The sequence below is a fragment of the Amblyomma mixtum genome, chromosome 8, assembly GCF_055824585.1.
Source record: "Amblyomma mixtum isolate Tamu chromosome 8, ASM5582458v1, whole genome shotgun sequence".
Classification (NCBI taxonomy): Eukaryota; Metazoa; Arthropoda; class Arachnida; order Ixodida; family Ixodidae; genus Amblyomma; species Amblyomma mixtum.
Window position 1 is genome coordinate 59655681 of NC_143019.1, and position 20668 is coordinate 59676348.

The 20668-nt window shown below is 48.7% G+C and overlaps 1 protein-coding gene across 2 annotated transcripts in view; it reads right to left on the reverse strand.

The window, feature by feature from the left end:
* The window catches only part of LOC149332609 (potassium channel subfamily K member 1-like), a 103567-nt gene extending 83337 nt beyond the window's left edge, over nucleotides 1-20230 (reverse strand). The window contains exon 1 of one of the 2 annotated variants that reach the window (XM_089558233.1): nucleotides 17527-20230. In XM_089558233.1, coding sequence (XP_089414359.1) covers nucleotides 17527-17541 — 15 coding nt within the window. In that variant the 5' untranslated portion in view covers nucleotides 17542-20230. The remainder of the gene's footprint in view (nucleotides 1-17526) is intronic. The other variant, XM_089558232.1, reaches the window with a different exon arrangement.
* Nucleotides 20231-20668: the final 438 nt, after the last annotated feature.

Genomic DNA, 20668 nt, shown 5'->3' on the forward strand with positions numbered 1-20668 from the left:
GGAAAAGGCCTACAGTGCACGCACGCAAAGCAAGTTTCGCAAGGCGCTTTTAAACGAGCAAAGAATGTCGCACGTTCGAGTGTCTCGCCGGCTCTTGGTCGTTAAAACTGGGCGAGGGAGGCCGGGGAAATGCAAGGACGTCTGCGGTGACATTCGCCGGTTATTTACGCACATGCCGCGAAGTCTGTGCGAGCCAAGGAGGACACCTGGACTTCGCTGCCCACACATATGTGCATTATAAACTTATAAACTATAAACTAAAGGTTCATTTCCCTTGTCCTTCCCTTCAAATATATCTGCTAAGAACACTGCCTTTCTTTCTACCGCAATTTCCGGCGTGCAGTCCGCACCCTATGTATAGTACGCACTGCTCCATTTTGGCTGAAAAAAATCATTATTTTTACTAAATTGTCTGCACCTTGTACAATCATAGCACCCGGCACAGAGACACGCGCCTGGCATTTCATGCTATTTTCGGTTATATTGAATTAAAATCTACAGTCCGCAAAGCCCAAAATTTTATCTTTTAAACAAGTATAGACCGCAGGCTGAGGACCGGAATTCACGGTCATTGAATTCATTCCTCTTCGGTGGCTTTCCTTCTTGCTCCTATTGCCTTCTTTTTTTTTTCACGTTCGCTCCGCAGTGTGTAGGTCTTTCTTTTTTTCTTTTTTATAAACCATTCGTATCATTATTCCACGTTTCTCTCGCTCTCTTGTTTTTTTTTTTTTACTATCGGCCTTCTGTGCGCCTTTCATCGGTGGAGATTGGCTTACCGGCTTAGTCTTTCTGCTTCTCATCATGAGGTACCGGGTTCGATACCTGAGTAATGTTTCATAGTCGCAGGGCGATAGAGATAGATTCGTATGGGATGGATGGCTTCGATGCGTCAAGTCGAAGCTTGCTCGAATGCTTTCACTAAACGTTGTCCTTCAAAGATCGTTGGCGCAGTGCGGCTTAGGCCATAAGTGATCGAGTGAAGCAGTCGACAGACAAGAGGAGGTGCTCGTACAGCTCTGCCTGTGCGTCTATAACAGTAGCTCTTGACTATCGACCCTTACTACGATCTCCGGATCTTTGTTAGTAATACGTATCCGGAGCTTGAATGAAAAGTCAAATAGGAAATCATCGAGCGTTGTCTGCACCACACAGCAATGGGTGAAAGTGATTACGAAGTTTAACCTCATTATAACAAGTTTAAGGGGCCCGGCGATTACTTCGGTATAGCCGCCACTTCGTTATAGCCGGTGTTGACCAAGCTTCCTAAGGAGAATCATCATTCCTTCGTTCTATCCAGTACTTCGTTATAAACCGTTTCGAGGTTCGACTTATATCTAGAGGCCGGCCGGGATTCCAAAGACTGGCAGTGTTTCATTACAACATGAATTGGTGGGCGAGTTGGTCTGACATATCTAGTGAAGCAGCGCAACGGCACAAGGCCAACGGAAGAAGAGGGCAAACAGAGCGCTGATGTTTGTCCGCTGTTCAGCGCTGTGTTTGTCCTCTTCTTCCCTTGGCCTTGTGCCGTTGCGCTGCTTCACTAGAGAAGCTAGAAGTGTTTCATTAGCGTCAGCCCGACAGGCAAAGGCGGTCGGCGCATGACAATCAGTGGAGAAATACACGGCTAGAAGCGTTGCGTCCATAGAGGCTGCATTAGAATTTTGAATTTTTAAGGCGTTGCACGATGATGTGCACTTCCGCAACGCACACGATGAGTTCTAAGTAGCAGGGTCAGGATTTATCGGCTACGTGCGCCACCTAGTTCAACAATAAGACTTCACCGTTTCATGCTGGGCAGCTTGGTGGCTTTTTCGTCGACTGTACAAAGTGGAGTGCGCGTAATGGCGGACTCTAACGATTCCGTGCACCTACTCTAACGTGCACCTACAAGTCATGAGCGAATTTCTTCAGTCAATTCTGCTCCACTTCGCACAAGAATTTATCATACATTAGAGACTTTTAGCATAGCGGACACATATTAGCGTAGACGGATACCAGTTTAACGGACGCCGGCTGCGCAAACACAGTTGTCGACGCCTGGCCCCACCCATGCTACCACGCGTGCGCAGCCGGCGTCCGGTGAACTCGCATTCGTCTTGATGTAGAAGGGTATATAGCGCAAACGAAGACACGGACAAGAGAGACGAAAGGCACACACAAGCGCTTGTGTGTGTGTTTTGTCTCTCTTGTCCGTGTCTTCGTTTGCGCTACGAACCTTTCTACATCAAAATGAACTACCAACTCGCCCAACACGAAGTTTTAATGACTTATTCGTCTACACTGTACTAAAATTCTCTATTAGCAAGAATGATGAATGGGCGAAGCTGGACCTGAATGTGGCATTATCGGAAGAGCGTGAGGACAGCAGAATCACGACAACGCAGGCGCCTGGACCACCAGTTGATTTCTGCCAACTATATCAACCAACAGACCACGACAATTGGTCTAACACCAGCACTGGTGGCACGACGCCACCAGACCAACTTTGGTAGCTGATAGTGTCACCAGCTGATAACGCCTGTACTGCCTGTCTGCAATCATGTCCTGTGCACTGTTCCAATGGACTCTATGTTACTAACTCACTACCTTTTTTATTACGGTCAGAGCATGATTTCCACGACTGAATGCGACGGCAGGATGGCACCCTATACATTTCACTCTCACGTTATAGGCGCTGGCTTTCACTGGCCTTCAATTCTCAGGCAGGGAAAAACATGTCAGCTCTTCTCTCTCTGCACTAAGCTCGCTCGTGCTCTCTGAAGTGTCTAACTTTTTACATCCTCCACTTTCTAAAGTCATCGTCGCCAAACGACTGCCCGAAAAAAACGGGCGCATATTTCATCCTGCGCTACGACGTAGCCCTAGCTACCATGCAGCATGCAGTTGCTCCAAATAGTTGAGATACAGAGACAGTCGCAGACGGGGCGAGCACATGTCTGCTCTGTCCCCGTGTACAGAGCGACCCGAGTGTGTTTTATGGGGCCGCGCGACGCTCTAAAGCTGCGTCCGTCGTGACAAAAAACAATAATAAACGTCGGAAAGCAGTTCCATATGCGCAGCTGTCGGTATATGTCGTTGTACGAGTGTATTTCGTCCCAGATTCATAGCGCACATACGCTGCGCGCTGGCTCCGACCTGGCGCATACGGCTGCGCGCTTATCGATCTCCTGCAAAAGGAAACGATTTGCAACAAGTACTGTCGAACGGAATGCACGCGTTTGCTTTGTCCGTTTTCTCCGAATTTCTGCAATGATATACTGCCTTTAGACGAGTACAAGTGACGCGAGCGAGGCTGTCTGTCTTGTGATTTTGCCAGCTTTTATTGGACGAGCGTAAAGATGGTTTGCGATCATGTAAACGAACAAATGCCTGTTCGTGTAATGGTCAATTTCCATCTGTGCTTCTATTCCTATCGGACAAATATCGGACGCATAGGATCAATCGCGTATATATTACCTCCATTAATATGACTGTTTTCCGCAGTTATCTTTATTCTTTTCGACGCTTTGCTACTGAACTCGACGTTCCATCTCACTGCTATTAGTAACAATCTTAATCACGCGTTGAACTGAAATTCAGAATTCATGTTTGCTGTTCCGTGCAGCATGTCCAAAATTTTTTTTTGCGTTAGCTACAATTACCTTGCACTGTACATTGCTTAGCAATACAGCGCTTTGCGTTCGGTTCCCTATCTTTGCTCTGATACGCATTAATTCACTACATCTTTGTTTGCCTCGCACGGCAATGTTTCGTGATGCATCGGCTCGATCTGGCTAGAACTGCCCCGTACAGCAATGCGTTGCTTTGATGAGTGATTGCGTGGAATTTCCAACACCATCTGCGGAGCTCGGCTGTGACGTCATCGAAGGCTCCACACACCCGCTCCTCCCACACGCAGACCCTCGCCCTCCTTCTCTACCGAAAGAAAGAGAAGGAGCCCGTAGCACGTGCTCCCAACGTGCAACGCAGCTTCACTCGTAGTCTCCAGATCTCAGCAGGGAGCGCCATCGTATCACACTGCTTGGGAACAATGCGCGCCCAAGTCATTGCACGCTGTCACGAGCTTTTCATTCGGCGAATGAGGATGCTCTGACTAGGACTGCCTCCTGCCTCTCTTTCTAGACGTCCTGTCCTTCTTGATGTCCTTCGCTCGGTCTCGCCGAACCTCTACTTCGTGCTCCACAGACAGAAATAAAACGCGGACTAAGGTGGTGAACTACCCGCCGCGGTGGCTCAGTGGTTACGGCGCTCAGCTACTTACCCGAAAGACGCGGGTTCGATACCGGCCGCGGCGGCCGAATTTCGATGAAGGCGAAATTCTAGAGGTCCCTGTGCTGTGCGATGTCAGTGAACGATAAGGAAGCCCAGGTGGCCGAAATTTCCGGAGCCCTTCACTACGGCGTCCCTCATAGCCTGGGTTGCTTCGGTACGTTAAGCCCCAATAAACCAATAAACCAAACATGATAAGGAACCCCAGGTGGTCGAAATTTCCGGAGCCCTTCACTACGGCGCCCCTCATAGCCTGAGTTGCTTCGGTACGTTAAACCCCAATAAACCAAACATGATAAGGAACCCCAAGTGTTCGAATTTCCGGAGCCCTTCACTACGACGTCCCTCATAGCCTGAGTTGCTTCGGGACTTTAAACCCCAATAAACCAATAAACCAAACCCAATAAGGAACCCCAGGTGGTCGAAATTTCCGGAGCCCTTCACTACGGCGTCCCTCATAGCCTGAGTCGCTTCGGGACGTTAAACCCCAATAAACCAATAACCCAAACTACGGTGGTGAACTGAAAACGCGCCTAACGCGTTACCATTCGCGTCGTTATGTGACATCGATGTGTAACAAAATGTGCAGAGCGTCTCTTCGACGTTACGTGAAGCTTTCACATCAGATTCGAGCACCGGAGCACACAACACTACACTGAGCGCCTTCATGGTAGTGCGCAGTATTCGTGTCTCACTTTCAAAACCCAGAATGCATGTGTGTTGCGGTGACTGAATAAATAACGATCGTCGATTTTAAGCGACGAAGGGCAGAGCGAAAGCCGTTAATTACTGTGCCTTCAATCGGTCAACTCTAACTAGACCAACTTCTCATTCTGACTATACCTATAGTTTGCACACTGTGTTCCGTGTTATGTGTTCAAGACGAAAAGCCGCCGAGATTTTTTAGACAACGCGTACACATTAGGAATAAGCGTCAAATGGAATGCGAACAGCGCAACTGAAACACGTAAACTCAAACGAGATATTAATTTGAGGCAGACTGAATGACAGTGCATTTGATTTTAACTTAAAAGACTCGAAGACCGGTCTTCGGAAGTGTTAATGCAACCCACCCGTATTTTCTCTTCAGCAGATGGTATTAATACGATAGCATTAGAAGTATCATCGGGGGAAAAAAGCGCGTCATTGGTCATTAAATTCGCTGATTGGCTGGAAAGAAGTGACGTCACCAGGCCGAACAATGCACACTGGCTGAAGGGATGTGACCTCGCTTCCGGTAAAGGCATCATCAGCTTCTAATTCTATCGCATTGCCAACACATAATGTAATTAGGTGTTTATATGTGAATTGTTTTCAATGTTTCTGTGTTCTCACTCCATTTAGCGCTGATATACATTTTGGAACACATTTAGTGGGAACACTTCACCACGTGGTTCTCCGTTTCACGCAGCGCCATCTGCGAACGCCATGCAAAGACAGCGTGACCATACGCTGTGATAGGACCCAGGCTGCGACAGTGCGCCCGCAGTTGGCACCGCGAGAAACCATTCCCGTGGCTATATCGATACCCAAATTATAAATCTGTCGGGGATCTTAAGTGTTAATTACGCCTAATTAAACATTTTTCCATCTAATCTGAGACAAATCCGGCGTTTTCCCGAACATTCTGTGACAATTTTCACTATGCCGTGACGACTTCCGGTGGATGTGACGTCAAACCGTTCCCGTGGCTATATCGACGTCGGCGTTATTTCGACGCAATTCTGGCATTTTTTACTATAATTAATTAACTGATTACTCTACAGTCATCAAACGTGGCTTCTAGGTTCATTTTTCCCTCCTCTATCTGAAACAACCATTCGTTTCCTCATCTTTTTTCCCGAGTTAACACGCTGCCAAAGATGTGACACCCTCCGCTAACGGACGACAGTATGAGCCATTAAAGGCTTTCGCCTTAATGTGTGACCACGTTCGAACGTTCCCTCTAAACGTGGTGCCCTCTGTACGCCTGCAGCAACACGCTGTGGAGAGAGACCACGTGACACCACCACTCCGAGTTGGCCGCACTCTCTCGAACTTCCTCATGTGACTCTCTTCATCGGGGGAGCGCCGCCCACCGCTCCAAGGTTAAGCGACCCAGCGCTAACGTGGATCGGAGTCTGCCGTTACTATAAACGCGTACCGCACGCTCTCGAGCCGCACGGTTACCGCATCGTCGCCTGGCTTCTTATTCTCGCGGCTGCTAAAGATAGAGGTCCCGCGGCACTGCTCTCGGCGCTCCCTCTCTAATTGTTCCCGAGCTTCGCCGCTCTTGTGTTTCTGTCCGTCCGCTGCTCTAATAAAACGGATGACGTGGTGCCGGCGGCGGCCGCTAGCCAGGTGGGGCAAGACCCCGCCTGCTCGCGAGCTAAAACTGTATACGCACAGCCCAAGCTAGCTGCGGATCCAAGGACGACAGGTATACATGCTATACGGGTGCCACACACATAGCTGTACCCGGTGTTTCAGCGGAGACGACACGATCTGAGGGACGGGGACGACAGGAAAGAACAGACATCACTGCGCAGGGGTTTTGTCTGTTCTTTTCAGCGAGAAGGCCCCGTTCTCTGTCAGAACCGGGCCGCGGTTCGCTTCTCCAGCCCCCGGACAACGTGGATGGGACAGAGAAGGCCTCGCGTCCGGAGACGGCGCCAGGATCTTTAAGCGTAGAAAGTTGGGCTAGTTGGTTGGTAGTACTATTATGATACATTCCAGCGGCTAAAAAGACACGGACGAAGGTAGACGAGACAGGACGAACGCCGGTACAGCATCCCCCTCGCCTGTGGCAGACGGTATATCGGACAGACGGGACGCTGCCTCAACGAACGCTTGCTAGAGCATCGCCGGACAGCCCATTCGTTATCTGGCGGAGGTCACCTAGCCGACCACATTCGCCGTTGCTCACACAAGCCAGCATGTAAGGCGTTTTTAGAAAGGACAAGTGTGATGCGCAGATTTAAGACTCAAAAGAGCCGAGAAATTTTTGAAGCGTTCAGTATTTTCAATGACAAAGAAAACTGCGTCAGCAGCCCTTCTGTGGCGCTAAACAAAAAAGAAATAGATTACCTGAAGGCAAACGGGTGGATTCAGCCAGGTAGGCGATAGATAGCAGGTGCGCCGATGTGGAAAACATGAGTGGCATGGCAAAGGAGCCTTCTGCACTTTTTTGATTATGGGTTAATCTTGTCACGGATTACTTTTCCTTGCGCCCCCTTTTGTATATTATCGCTGTTTGTGAAATAAACCTCAGTTGAAGTCAAAAAAAAAAAAAACCGGCGTTCGTCCTGTCTCGTCTACCTTCGTCCGTGTCTTTTTAGCCGCTGGAATGTATCATAATAGTACTGCCAGGATCTTCTAGAGCGGCAGCCAGTCATATTTTAGGGAGACACGATGCCGCTGCAGCTTTGCGGGTCATAAAGATAAAAAAAAAATAAGACGAATGGCTAATATACAGCGGCGAAAGTTTCACGTACTCGCTGACCGACGAGGGAGACTAATGAGGGCTGTAGGAAGAGCTAGGACTTTTTTATGAGGGCCAACAATTTTTTAGGATGGCCATATCCTCGTCTACCCTTCGCGCCATCGCTTCTGGATCGATGGAAGGATTGAAGATAGGAGCTTCCCCTTTGAATCGGGGTGGTGGCAGTTGCAACCATGCTCTTTCCTTTATGGGTGTTGTCATCATCATCATCATCATCATCATCATCATCATCATCAGCCTGCCTACGCCCACTGCAGGGCAAAGGCCTCTCCCGTGTCTCTCCAATTAACCCTGTCCTTTGCCAGCCGCGGCCACCATATTCCCGCAAATTTCTTAATCTCATCCGCCCACCTAATTTTCTGCCGCCCCCTGCTACGTTTGCCTTCTCATGGGTGTCGTAGATCGGTTTAAACATACACCATTTTCTTTTTGTGCGCCGCAATATGACAGCGCCAACATAACTTAGCGCGCGCGCAGTATAGATACAGCATGCCACTTGGCGGAAGGGGTAGCGGTGAACTAGCGTACGATGAACCATGGATACCGTTAGGGCTACAATCACCGCTTCCGCCGAGGACGCTGCGGAGCAGTTAAGGGTGCGTTAATGGGCAATCAGTAAATCTGCATCTGCTTACTAACCAGCAGGGCGGTAACAGCAGCGGTGATGCGCCGATGGTATGCCAAAATTCTCCAATAGAGAGTTTTAGCTGAACGCTCGGAGTCCTGGAAGTGCAGTCAGAAATGTCGATTCACAAACGCACTCGTATACTATAGTAGCGACGTGCACGTATGGGAGCACTCGAAGTCGTAGCTAGGCAGCGCTGGCAACCGCGTAGCTAAAGCTCTCTGGCCTGCTGCCGAAAACTCCCTCTTCTGATAAACTACATGCCTCGAAACAGCGGCATGTACAGCCTTTGTCAAAAGTAGCCATGCTGCACGTTTTCCTTCTCAGTCGTATATTAAAGCTATCATGCCAGCCCTCAAGCTCTAAATATCTGTATCGTAAGAAGAACCCCTGTTCTCACCTTCAAAGATCTTAAGAGAAGCCGTGAGGGCTCTGTTATAAGAATGAGAAGGAAACCATGGAGCCTGGTTACTCTTGACAAAGACTGTACATTAGTTCAGACAATAGCGATGCGAATGGCCGAGTCACATTAGATTCCCGCGGTGCTGCGAGTGCAACGAGCAAAGCCCGCACTCCCGCGCATATATGTCCGCGCATATATGCCAACATCCGCGAGTGGCATCTCGTTAAACGCATAAAAGTAAACAACGGCCCAGTGTTCTCGGCAAGCCACGAGGTCTGCATAGTCCGGAGTGCACCTAGCTGTCTCTCTTCCAGAAGGGAAAGCCGCACGCAAGTACCGCGCTGACGTTCGTATAATTTAATGGCGCGACGGAAGGACGTCAATAGAGCTTGCTTATTTCTCTTCTCCCACGCCGTAGATGACCTTTCAAGACGCCCCGCGTGCGTTTTTGGAATTCCACGGTCTAAGCCCTAAAGGATTAGACGTGCTGCAGGGGTTAGACCTTTTGGGAACTAACTGCGCTTCCATAACCCAGAGTCACTCAAGTAGAAATCAGTACTCCCTGAGCAATTAACATCAAAAGGAACATGGGTTAGTTGTTTATCTATAGGTGCAGTTTGGACTCATTTTAGCAATTTTTTAGAGAGTGCCCTGACAAACGTTACAAACGAGCTAGTACAATGCACCACGAACAAGCTATAAAGCGTTCATCTTGAGAAAAAACAGCGCTTGCAGACAAAGGACCAGAACAAGCGCAGAGGCTTCTCAGCTCTGGGTACCCGGCCTTACTCCTCTCCTCAGTTGCTCAGGAAATGTTGAAAACGTGGCAAGGAAAGAACTTAACCTCAAGGGAAGGGCAGAGTCGCAATAAAAAGGTAGCTGTAATACCCTACATCCACCAACTGTCCCACAATCTAAAAAGAATTGGAAAAAGGGCAGGGGTAGACGTCATTTTCTCTGCTCCTCACCGGCTTTCTAGACTCTGCAGAAAGGTCAACGGCTCTGGGGAAAAAATTCCAGACTGCACAGTTAAGCATCGGGATCCGTTCGTAGCATGCTCGTCGGGTGTTGTCTATTCGATCCCTTTACCCTGCAGTTGAAGTACATCGGCAAAACAGGCCGATGTATCAACAAGCGGTTATTAGAGCATAAAGCTAATGCTGAGGATAAAAGGTCCGGTAATTTGGCCATCCACTGCCGTGATTGCAGTCCTTGCCGACGCATCTCCCCCACTTTCAAGGAAACAGATATTCTGGCAAAAAACTTAAATCAACTGACCCGAGAAATCATTGAAGCAGCCACTATTAGCAAGCTAAAAGATGAGTGTGTTAGCACACCATCAGTTGCGCTGTTAGACAAAGAGTGTTCATTCCTCTCTGCTTCGATTTGATTCAGTGCATTCTTTTGGTTTCATTCCGTGATGTTTTGTTGGCGCCCACTTTTTGCGATGTTTTCCATCTTAAACTTTTCTGTAAAAACTTCTCTGTTATTTCACCTTAGGTTTTATCGCCCACACGTTTTTTACGATTCATTGCTTGTTTTTAGAGATCTGTTGTCTGTTCAATTTCATGTTTTAGTGACCACCTTTCCTGCTTGTTTTTATTCTCATCGGCTTCTCAGGTTTTTGCTTGTATCTGTTTTAACGCTTTTAATTCCGTCATCTTTTAGCTGTGCCGCTTTTTTACATCTTCCGCAGGCTTTTCCTGCACTTTTTATGCTTGTCTGTTCATCTTTGTCACCTTTCATCGTCATTCGTTTAGTCGTGTTGGTTGTTGGCTTCTTCGGGATCTTTTTAGAACTTTTTGGAATTGTTTCTTTACGCTCCCTGCCTTTGTTTCCCCCGTTGTTTCTATCTCTTTTTTCTTTTTTCTTCTCTCGCTTGTTTTGGCTGCGTTGTTGGTTATCAGTGACGATAAGAATAGTTGGTCTATGTATTGGCTCTTTCCATGCTCCCACTTTGCTGATTTGTGCGCGTGCGCATCAATCCCTCTAGTTTGTATAAAAGGCGCGGATCGGCCCCCTTCCGAAATAAAAGTTGTTAGTCAGCGCAGTTGTGTGTCCTTCTTGTTCTGGTCCTTTGTCTGCAAGCGCTGTTTTTTCTCAAGATGAATCCCAACCAACTCGCCCAGCAACACACCTTGCTATAAAGCGTTCCAGGGAAGCTGATCACTAATTTTAAAAATAGGCTTCTTGACTTATGAAGACGGCTTCTGAGGCAGACCATTGCCGGCGGACATCGGAAAACGGCTGAATAAAGTTGACTAGTTAGCCGATTAACTAATTTCTGGTAATTAACTTTTTAACTGGTACAATTGCACAGCTGGCTGCAATCAGATCTGTAACCGGTCGTTCGTAATATATCAGTTTTTGGAATTTCACAAAGCGATCACCCTCACTGCTACGGCTCAACTAAATTTGGCTGCATCGTGCTAAAATACATGCGTTTTCGAAAAGCATGCCGGCAAAGCAATCCCTCCAGTGCACGTGACTTGTCGAAATAGCCAAACTTTGTGGAGCCAAAGCGACGACTGTAATTGCCTTTTTCGAAATTCTAAAAACTGATATGGCTATTACTAACGACCCGCTACAAATCTCTAATTGCAACCAGGTCTGTAACTAACAGCTAAACAGTTAATTATTAGAATTTAATTAACCGGCTAATTAGTTTATTTATTCGCCTGTTTTCTGATGCCCGCCGGCATTGGTATTATTCTGCCGCAGAAGCCGTCTTAGTCTCCCTGAAGAGGCGTATAGATTTGTTGCCGCGCATGCGTGTTTAGGAAAAAAAGGTGGTAATATGCTTGCGTTTGAACGAACACAGCAAAGTTCTCCATATAATACTGATCACATGACCCTTGTCTGACAAAGACTGTTCCTCTATAAGGCTTAAAGGTTCTCTCACCACGGGCTGCAAGGGTCGTGCATTTCACCCATGAGCGAAATACCTCGCATTGAAAAGAAAAAAAAAGAAAAGGTGGATTATTTTCGAAGCAGAACAGAAACAAAGAAACCTAAATAATACGTCCGGCGAGTGGCGACCCGTGGGGTAAACACCGACTACATAGCACTAAATTTGGCCTTTGACAGCAGCGCTGTAGCAGCGCATCGTTGCTTTTTTGTTTTTGTTTTTCTGCAGGTGCTTTTGTTTACGAGGCTGCAAGCGATACTCGCCCCGCGTTTCCTTCCTTTCTCTTCTTTCTCACAATTTTTCTTTGGGTTTTGCAATCGCGCAGCAGCTGCAATATCCAACGTTTCATCCCGCGACGGCGCGTTTCATTGGAGGAGAAAACCGAAGGCTGTGCTGTGCGATGTCAGTGCCCGTTAATTGGACTGTAAAACATTTATTGCGTCGAGAGCAGGTTGCAGGAGACACGTACTAGATGGCCGCTAGCCCATGGCTGGCGGCGACCTCATTGGCCCGCTCGATTGCCCGTACTTGAATCTTGGGGTCCGAGCTGACCAGCACGGCCTCCCACCGCTCGGGAGAAGGGAGCTGTATCAACTCCACCGCAAAGACCCCCAGGAAAACTGGTTTTTGAGGAAAGGAAATGACGCAGCAACCGTCTCACATATCTTGTTGGACACCCGAACCGCGCCGTAAGAGAAGGGCTAAAGGTGGGAGTGAAAGAAGAAAGGCAGAAAGAGGTGCCGTAGTGGAGGTCTCCGGAATAATTCCGACCACCTGGGGATCTTTAACGTGCACTGACATTCAACAGCACACGGGCGCCTTTTTACGTTTTGCCTCCATCGAAACGCGGCCGCCGCGGTCGGGTTCGAACACGGGTACTCCGGCTCAAGGATCCCCAGGTGGTCGAAATTATTCCGGAGCCCTCCACTACGGCACCTCTTTCTCTCTTTCACTCCCACCATCCTTCCTTCCCTCACGGCGCGGTAGAGGTGTCCACCGATATGTGAGACCGCCTGCCAGAGTCATGCTCGTCATTCTTTTACAACGCCTACACCGATTTTCTGGATAACGGGCCGCCTTCAACGCTTAGCAAAACGTTGAGTTGGTTTGGTTTGGTTTATGGGGTTTAACGTCCCAAAGCGACTAAGGCTATGAGAGACGCCGTAGTGAAGGGCTCCGGAAATTTCGACCACCTGGGGTTCTTTAACGTGCACTGACATCGCACAGTACACGGGCCTCTAGAATTTCTCCTCCAAAGAAATTCTAGCCGCCGCGGCCGGGATCGAACCCGCGTCTTTTGGGTCAGCAGCCGAGCACCATAACCGCTGAGCCACCGCGGCGGCTAAAACGTTGAGTTGGGCTAGTTGGTATAGATTCCTAATAAAACAGAGCAAAAGGCGATGTTTTATTGTTGTTGCCCACACATGTTTAAACATGTGTGGGCAACAACAACTGCACAACATTTCATCACCAAACAGACAAGTAGAGACGAGATGGACCCGCAGTGCAGTCAATAATGATTAATTACTACAACGAAGCAGAAATGAAGAACCCTAGCTTGTAAAATAAGGAAATATACGCTTGATGCAAATAAGCCTCAGCGAACATATAATCTAGCGCTGAGGACACCACGATAGAGTTTCAAGGTTAAGTTCCCCGTTTCTTCAACACCGACGTGATGTGCGCCATTATAGAATTATACATACGTTGCCTTCAAGAGTGCGTACAATAGCAATAATTTTCACTCTTATGTTAGTGCACAGTAAATGCATATCATTCAAGTTCGTAAAGCTGGGTTCAGCCCCTTTGTTACGCCATTGTTGTTGTCATGGTGACGAAATCTGCGATGTACTTTGATCACTTAAATGTTTTCCTAGTTCAGCGGACTCTCACTTTTTGTTCTGGAGTATAACAAACATTTGTTAGGTTGGGGTAACCAAAAGGAAATAAAAATAATAAGCCCTTGCCTGCACCACGTACAGTAAAGTAAACAGATATTAGTGTGGGCTTAAAAATAAGTAAGAAAAAAGTGCCCTGCCCGCAAGTAAAGTAAACAGAGAGAGCATAATTCAAGATCATTTAGTCGTTTGCTGTCCTTTTTTCACGTGATTTCTGCCGTCCTGATGACGAAAATTCTAACGGCCTTTCACCCAATGCTCTCTTAAAGGTGCACTGAAGAGGATTCTGAGCTCTTCTTTTCACCTCGGGAACTCGGTCTGCAAGTTGCAAGCATTCTTGGAAACTTCGAATTATTGTCCTGTTAGGTTGATTTCCCTATTAAATCGAATTGAACGTCCTGGCTCCGGCTTTTTTTTTTTTTTTTGAACTCTCCTCCGATAGGAGGAGTCAACAAACGCGTGGAGGGCCTTACAGCCAGTCGCGTGGCGGTTGCCGCTTTGCCATCGGCGGAGTGATACGTAAAGCAAAGAGTCCACGCGTATTTTTATTTCCGTGGGTAATTTGCGGCTATTTTGTCGGCTACTCAAATTATTTATTCATGAAAACCTAAAAAACAAAATAAAAGCGACAGAGACTGGCCGAAAGGCACTCCCCGCGCTGGTTCACTCCTCCTACTTTCGGAGGTGAGTTAAAAAAAAAAAAAAAGGCGGGGGCCAGGACGTTTAATTCGATTTAATAAGAAAATCGGTCACACAGAACAAAAATTCGAAGTTTATGAAGCCTTAAACAAAGTTTATGCAACCTTTAAATGCCGCCTCCGTCGAGCGGAAATGTGTAAAAGCCGCAAAGTGCACATTCGGACCTCGGGAGAAAAATGTTATGTCCTTCATAGCATTACTGTCACGAAACTGTTTCCAGCCTCTTGAGACTCGAAACAGAACCCGAGGTGGTGTGTTCGATTTAAATTTCGAATTAGTGGTCAACGGTTGGACTTGGCAACAGGATATAGGAGATGCAGCGTGCCTTGTTTACAAACCTGCAGGTGATCGATCATATATGGACGGTTAACGACTGCAGTTAACGACTGCAGTTACCGAGGTAGGAGTCTTTGTAGAGATAGGCGTTGGGGCTTAAAACAACAGTGCACGCATTTCTTCAGCAGCAAATGGGTGGACGCAAATATTTGACCTCCCGTGTATCAGTGTATTTGCAAATTTGCTTAAAGCGCAAGACGGTGTATGTTCGGCTTATCTAATTTGTCACCGTCGAAACAGAAGCCAACTAGGGAGCGGGGGGCTCCAGTCACGCTGAAATAGTTACGATGCGACGTTTCCTACAAAATTACAAAGATGACGCAGTTGTTGGGGAGTGAATTACACGGTTAATGCCGTCTATGCCGGTTGGTGAAACAATAACATTTATAGCAGCACCAAAGCGTGTGCTGACGATGTAGATCCTTCCTCTCTGAAAGCAGTAATGCGGTTCGTCGGAACGTGTAACGACGCTGAACTCATTTGCCTAAATGACACTTACGTACACGTGCACTGTCAGCCGCTTTCGACAAAGACCGGACGTATTTTTGTCAGTAGCATCGTCCACACCGTCGCTGCTTTAATCATGCGGAAAAAGAATAGATTCATCCGACCCACCTATCTCGTGAGGCACGACGGACAGGAAGAGGGTCATGTCCTCCCTGTAAACCCGCGCCATTGTTTTCATACTCGATCGGCCCGCATGTTTGTGTAGCGTTCGTTCTAACTTCGTCGACAAGGACCTTGCTCTGTAAGGTCCGTATGCTTTGTGCAAGTCTCCGTACTGCCATTGTTGCAAGTGATTGCCCAGGCACGGAAACCGGATAAAGCACGCATTGTTCTTCAGTTTCGACTGCATGTTTTCGTCTGTGCAGTCGGCGAAATGAAGATGCGCTGTGGATTGTGTTTCAACTACGGGTAGTAGTTATAATAGCTTGCACATAGAGCCGATGCATCGGACTACTGCCTGACTGTACAGAAGTTCGCTACTAAGCCCTGCAGAAATTCTGGGAATTGTGTTTCGCATATAAATTAAGTACGCTGAAAGCATGCATGCCTTCGGGCTGCTCCACAGGCAGTGATCTATGTTTCGCGCAAGACGTTATCCATTACTGACTCCCTGAAAAGGTCGGCATGCCATACAAGGTTATGAGCCTGTATTCGTGAGCTAAAACAGGGTCCGTGCTGAGCGCATCATTTTTTTTACCGTTCTTTTTGTTTTTATTTTCTTTTTTATTTCGATCTTCCAGTGCGCGTTGTGATCGGGAACACTCAGTCTTAGGGCAACGACACGTCTGCACTAAGGGATCGTAAAATCATATAATGGTATGGCAGTGCGCTAGGGATTACTCTTTTTTATTTTGATCAGATTCATACAACCCTAACAGATTTCTTAAAAATCGAGTTATACCAAATTTATATCTGTAAATGCACCTTCCAGAGAAAGTAGCTTTCCAGGGCGCAAAGCTGAAGACTTTGCACGAAGACTAGCGGATGTCTTGTACTGTTTCCAGAGGGGTGTCTTCAATTAGCTGATGATATGAAGTCTGTTTTATCACTTCCTGTTCATGACACTTAAAATAATTTCTAAAAGTGCTTATTAGAAACGAGAGGCCAATATACGGATGCTGACCAGACGACTCATTGATATCACAGTACCAAGAGATACATGCGCTAACGGCGTCCTGCTATACGGGTACTGTGCGTTTAAAAAGGTTGCTGGGTTGTTAACCGAAGATTTTCACAGTGTACAAACAAAGGCGCGCAGGTCTTGCACGGGCACGGAAGCGCTCCGCAGGAGATACGTGGTAATGTACGCTGTAAGAAAATTGTAATAATCGAGAAAAGAAAATATCTGATTTTGTTAAACGGTTTTCAGTGCGCTTTTCTATTATCGTAATTTACGAAATAAGTAAAAATAGAGTGTTTATGTCCCACACAAAAAACGAGCGTAAGTTGTCTTTGGTGCAAAAAATTACCCGAAAAAACGGGAATCTTGAAGCCTTTCACTGAATAACCCGATCTGTACCCAAATTTGAGCTAAAAAAATATTCGATAGGGTTTTTAATTACCTCCCGAGTTCCGAAAAATAAAAATAAAGCCCGAAAACGAAGGAGTCTAGGTTTATAGTGTGCCTGTGCATCATGCATTACTGCCGCTACGCAGCCGTCGAAACCGGCTAGGCAATAATCTAAACAAACAAACAAACAAACAAACAAACAAACAAACAAAAGAGCAGATAACCAAAAGGCCTAATAGCACCAGATACAGGCTAACACTAACTATAAGATCATTGGCTACGCAACATTAACTTTTCATTATTTTCCAGTAAAAAAATAGACACATACGCCCAGTATTCTTACGCATTGTGCTGAAATTCTGTTATAACGGAGTTTCGTGTTTTCACGTGTAGCTTTTCTCAAGCCACAGAGTCAGTTATGAACAGGCTGACAGCACAAGACAGTCGACACAGGAAGCTCAACATTCCCCACCACTTGCCACATGGACTCTCATTATATGTATCGACAGTTATGATTCAAGCTAAAGATCCCATCTCTGAGGTATATTTGGCATAAACCGACTGAAACCAGGCTTGCGTGTGCATTGCTTGCTCGGATGCACGCATCACTTCGACTCACAGCGTCCGTTTGGCCTATCGTAGGCTGCAGTTACCCTAGGCTACTCGGCTGAACATTTGATTCACGGCATACATGGCTGTAAGTTGTACATTTCTTTTTCGTTCCCGCTAGCCCGCCCCGCTCAGGCAAGCAACGTGGACAGCGCCCTCTTTGATGACGCTTCCTTACTCTCCTGGCTGACAACCATCCTTAGTTTCGCATCCTACTCTCTCCCGCCTACCGCAGTCAGCAATGGCGTGGTCGCATCGTGGAGGCAAGATAAACGGCTTACCGTTCTCGGAATCATGATTGCTTCCGGTCCTTGTTCGACGAACACTCCCAAGGTACGTGGCGACGGTTATACCTTCCTCGGTGAAGGAAAGAGACGAGCTGGATCAGGGCTGCATAACGTAATCCCGTTCCCCGTCCGGGAGCCTTACAGATGATCGAAAAGCGGGCACGCCACTGAGCGACGAAGGCTGTACAGGAAACGCCTTCCGTACACACACGGACACACAAAGACAAAACTTCGCTGCCGGGTCACACTTGGCCAGTGTCTTCTTCCCAATAGCTTCGTCCGACTCGCCACCACCACTCTCTTTTTGTTTTGTCTTCTTCGGCCTTTCCCCCTCCGTTCCGCGAATATTTCACTCCTCGCGTCGCTCACGTCACAAGGAGTCGTCGCCGCCGTCAGCAGACACGTCACACGGGCTCGACGCGGACAGACACACAACGGCCACACAGGCACGCGCACACACACAGACACACTCGGCTGACGTCACACACGACTACTCGCGAGACACAGAAGAGAGTCCTCGGCTCGAGCCCGCTCCAAGAAGTAGGGAACGCGGGGCCCGAGCTTTTTCGATACGTATATGAACGCTTCGTTCGCTCCTCTCCCCCGAACGCACAATGCTCTGCGGCACTCACACACCAAAGCCGCACAGCTGCGCGCAGCTCGGGCTCTGAAACGGAGCCCCGATGCTGCTGCTTTAGCGCGATGCCACGACCAGGCCGCCGCTGTATACGCTACAGCTGCGCTTCACATTTGCCCACAGCTGTTTCCAGAGGCCTGGCGCCGCCGGAGTGCCGAAGCTTCGTCGCCGTGGTGAGCAGCCGTCCGAACCGGGGAGTCATTGTGAGAGCGCCGGCTGACGAGACCCAGTGTTGATTCACGCCGACGCTGCCTTTGCTGCTGCTGAGACATGACTCGCCCGTCCTGACGGGTCGTCGAACTGTGAGCACTTGCCCGCCTGATGGGTAAAACGTGATATGTTAACGTGTATTGCTCTATAGGTGCAACAATTAACACGGCGGTTAGCCGATTGTGGGGAGATCCTTTTCTTGAAAGGTGCTGTCTTGTCCTGGTGAACCTCCGTTGAAGACTTTGGAGGAATGAAGATTCTTTGTGCGGGAACTCTCAACTGCCAGGCACGGGACGTGTCATTTACGCGTTAAGGAGCTCGAATGAAGAGATCTCTCCAGCTGACAATGTTCGTGCGCAGTTTTCGTGCGTGAGGACGTCTCCGAACGATACTCGTGTCTTGAAGACCTGGGCCGAAGAAGTCTTGGAGAGATCGAGGTCGTCAAGTGAGCTTGATATTGTGTACGCAGTAACCTAATGACCCTCAGAAATAAGAGTCCAAGAAATGAAACTGCTCCGCTTGCCTTGCTGTTTACGGGAAAAAGTAAGCCCACACCGCTTGCAGTTCTTTCTAAGTGGTTTTCACCAGCCTTCTAGCAGTCTTTGTTACGAAGCTCCCTGAGGTAGTTTTTGTTCGTCTTCGAGCTAAGTAGCCGGCAGTTACAATGAACTCTTGACAAACGGCACTTTAGTTGCAAGTCCACCCCGGAGGCCTAAGTTGTTCACGCCTCAGTGCCAATGCGCAGGATAACAAGTTTTATTCGATACTGTTACGAACGTAGACTACTCCGCTATGCACCGCTACGAAGGGATTCCTCTATGATGCTTCGCTTTAGAAAAGGTCCAGCTGCAGTCCATCTAAAGCAACCCTGTGAACCACTGCGCTGTAGTTGCATACGATAAACAAAGTGCGGTAACGTGGCCGGAACTTACGAAAAATGGCAAGCAGCGATGGATGGCACAGAGATTTCAATGTCATGAAGACGATCCTTGATGGGAAGCTGCACACATCACCACAACACTGAGTTGAAATGAGATCTGGGATAACAACTGGGACAAGCAAACTATGAAGTGACAGTTGCGATGTAGAAGCACAGGGATGGCATCAGAGACAAGCACGCTGACTTCTTGTACACCGGCGTCCGCCTTTTTTTACCTGACACGATCTGAACACCGTCGTCTCTGTTCACCGTACTCTCCAATTCACAGACCTGTCGCGGGCAACACAGAAAAAATCCTGGAAATCAATGCCTGCCTCCAGTTAGGGAATCCACACCGACACCTCTTTCTCTCTTTCCTTTTGCAGTTCGCGGGGACCAATTGCTGGTGTCGCTGTCCACCGAGTAGTCCCAAGTCCCGCGGAGAAAACAGCGTGGACAACACTCAAGAGATCCAGAGAATCAGTGCCCGTTTTCACTTCACTGTGCACTGGTCAAGCCGGGCACGTCACGATCCTCCACCGCCGGGGACCTCCGGCGACGCGTCCCGGTCGTTCCGGAAGGTCCAGGACAGTTCAGGTCCTCGCTCGTCCGCCACCGCTAGCGTCGGTCGTCGCATGGGGGCCGCTGGTGCGGCTCAGCCGCCGCTGATTCCCGTCGGTTCGGGCCTCTCTGGTCTTCGGTCTCGGCGGCGGAGGCGAGGAGGGTGCGAACCGGGGTCCGGACCCGGTCCCACGCGGTCATTATTTTTAGCTGCTGCCCCTCCGCGCTGCTTCTGCTGCTGCTTCGGCAAAGGGGGGGGAGTCGCGCCGCCGCTTCGCTCCGTGTGCTTCTTTCTTCGCGCCGGCGTTAGCAGCGGCAGCCACGCGCGCTCTCAGTCGCTGCCGGCCCAGCTGTGTGGCCAGGAGAAAAGGTGCGCTGCCTTGACGCGACGCCGCGTCGAGGAGGTGGCGCGAGGGGAGAGGGTGCTGCTGCGGCTTCTGTCTTGCTCTTTTTTTCAGGCCGCCAGGGAGCTGAAACGGGCCTCGTCTGTGGGGAAGAGGGACTGCTCCGCGCAGTTCGGTAGCAGCTCTCAGCTGCTGGCAAGTGAGTGAAGACGCCACTTGCGGCTGCCTCTGCTGCGGCCGTCACTTTCGCCTTCGCCGCGGTGCTCCCGCGCCATGGTGCGATATCGTCGCCCCGCCGTAGTCTTCGTGAATTCCAGCTGGCGCGCTCTACGGCTCGCGCGGTTCTCTTAACGGTGCCTGTCGTCGCCTCGTCAGCGTGGCATCTCGGTTGGATTCGACGGAACGGCACGCCCACGCCTATGGCTTGTTGAAGAACTTTGACGCACCGATGCTTCGGCTCGGTCT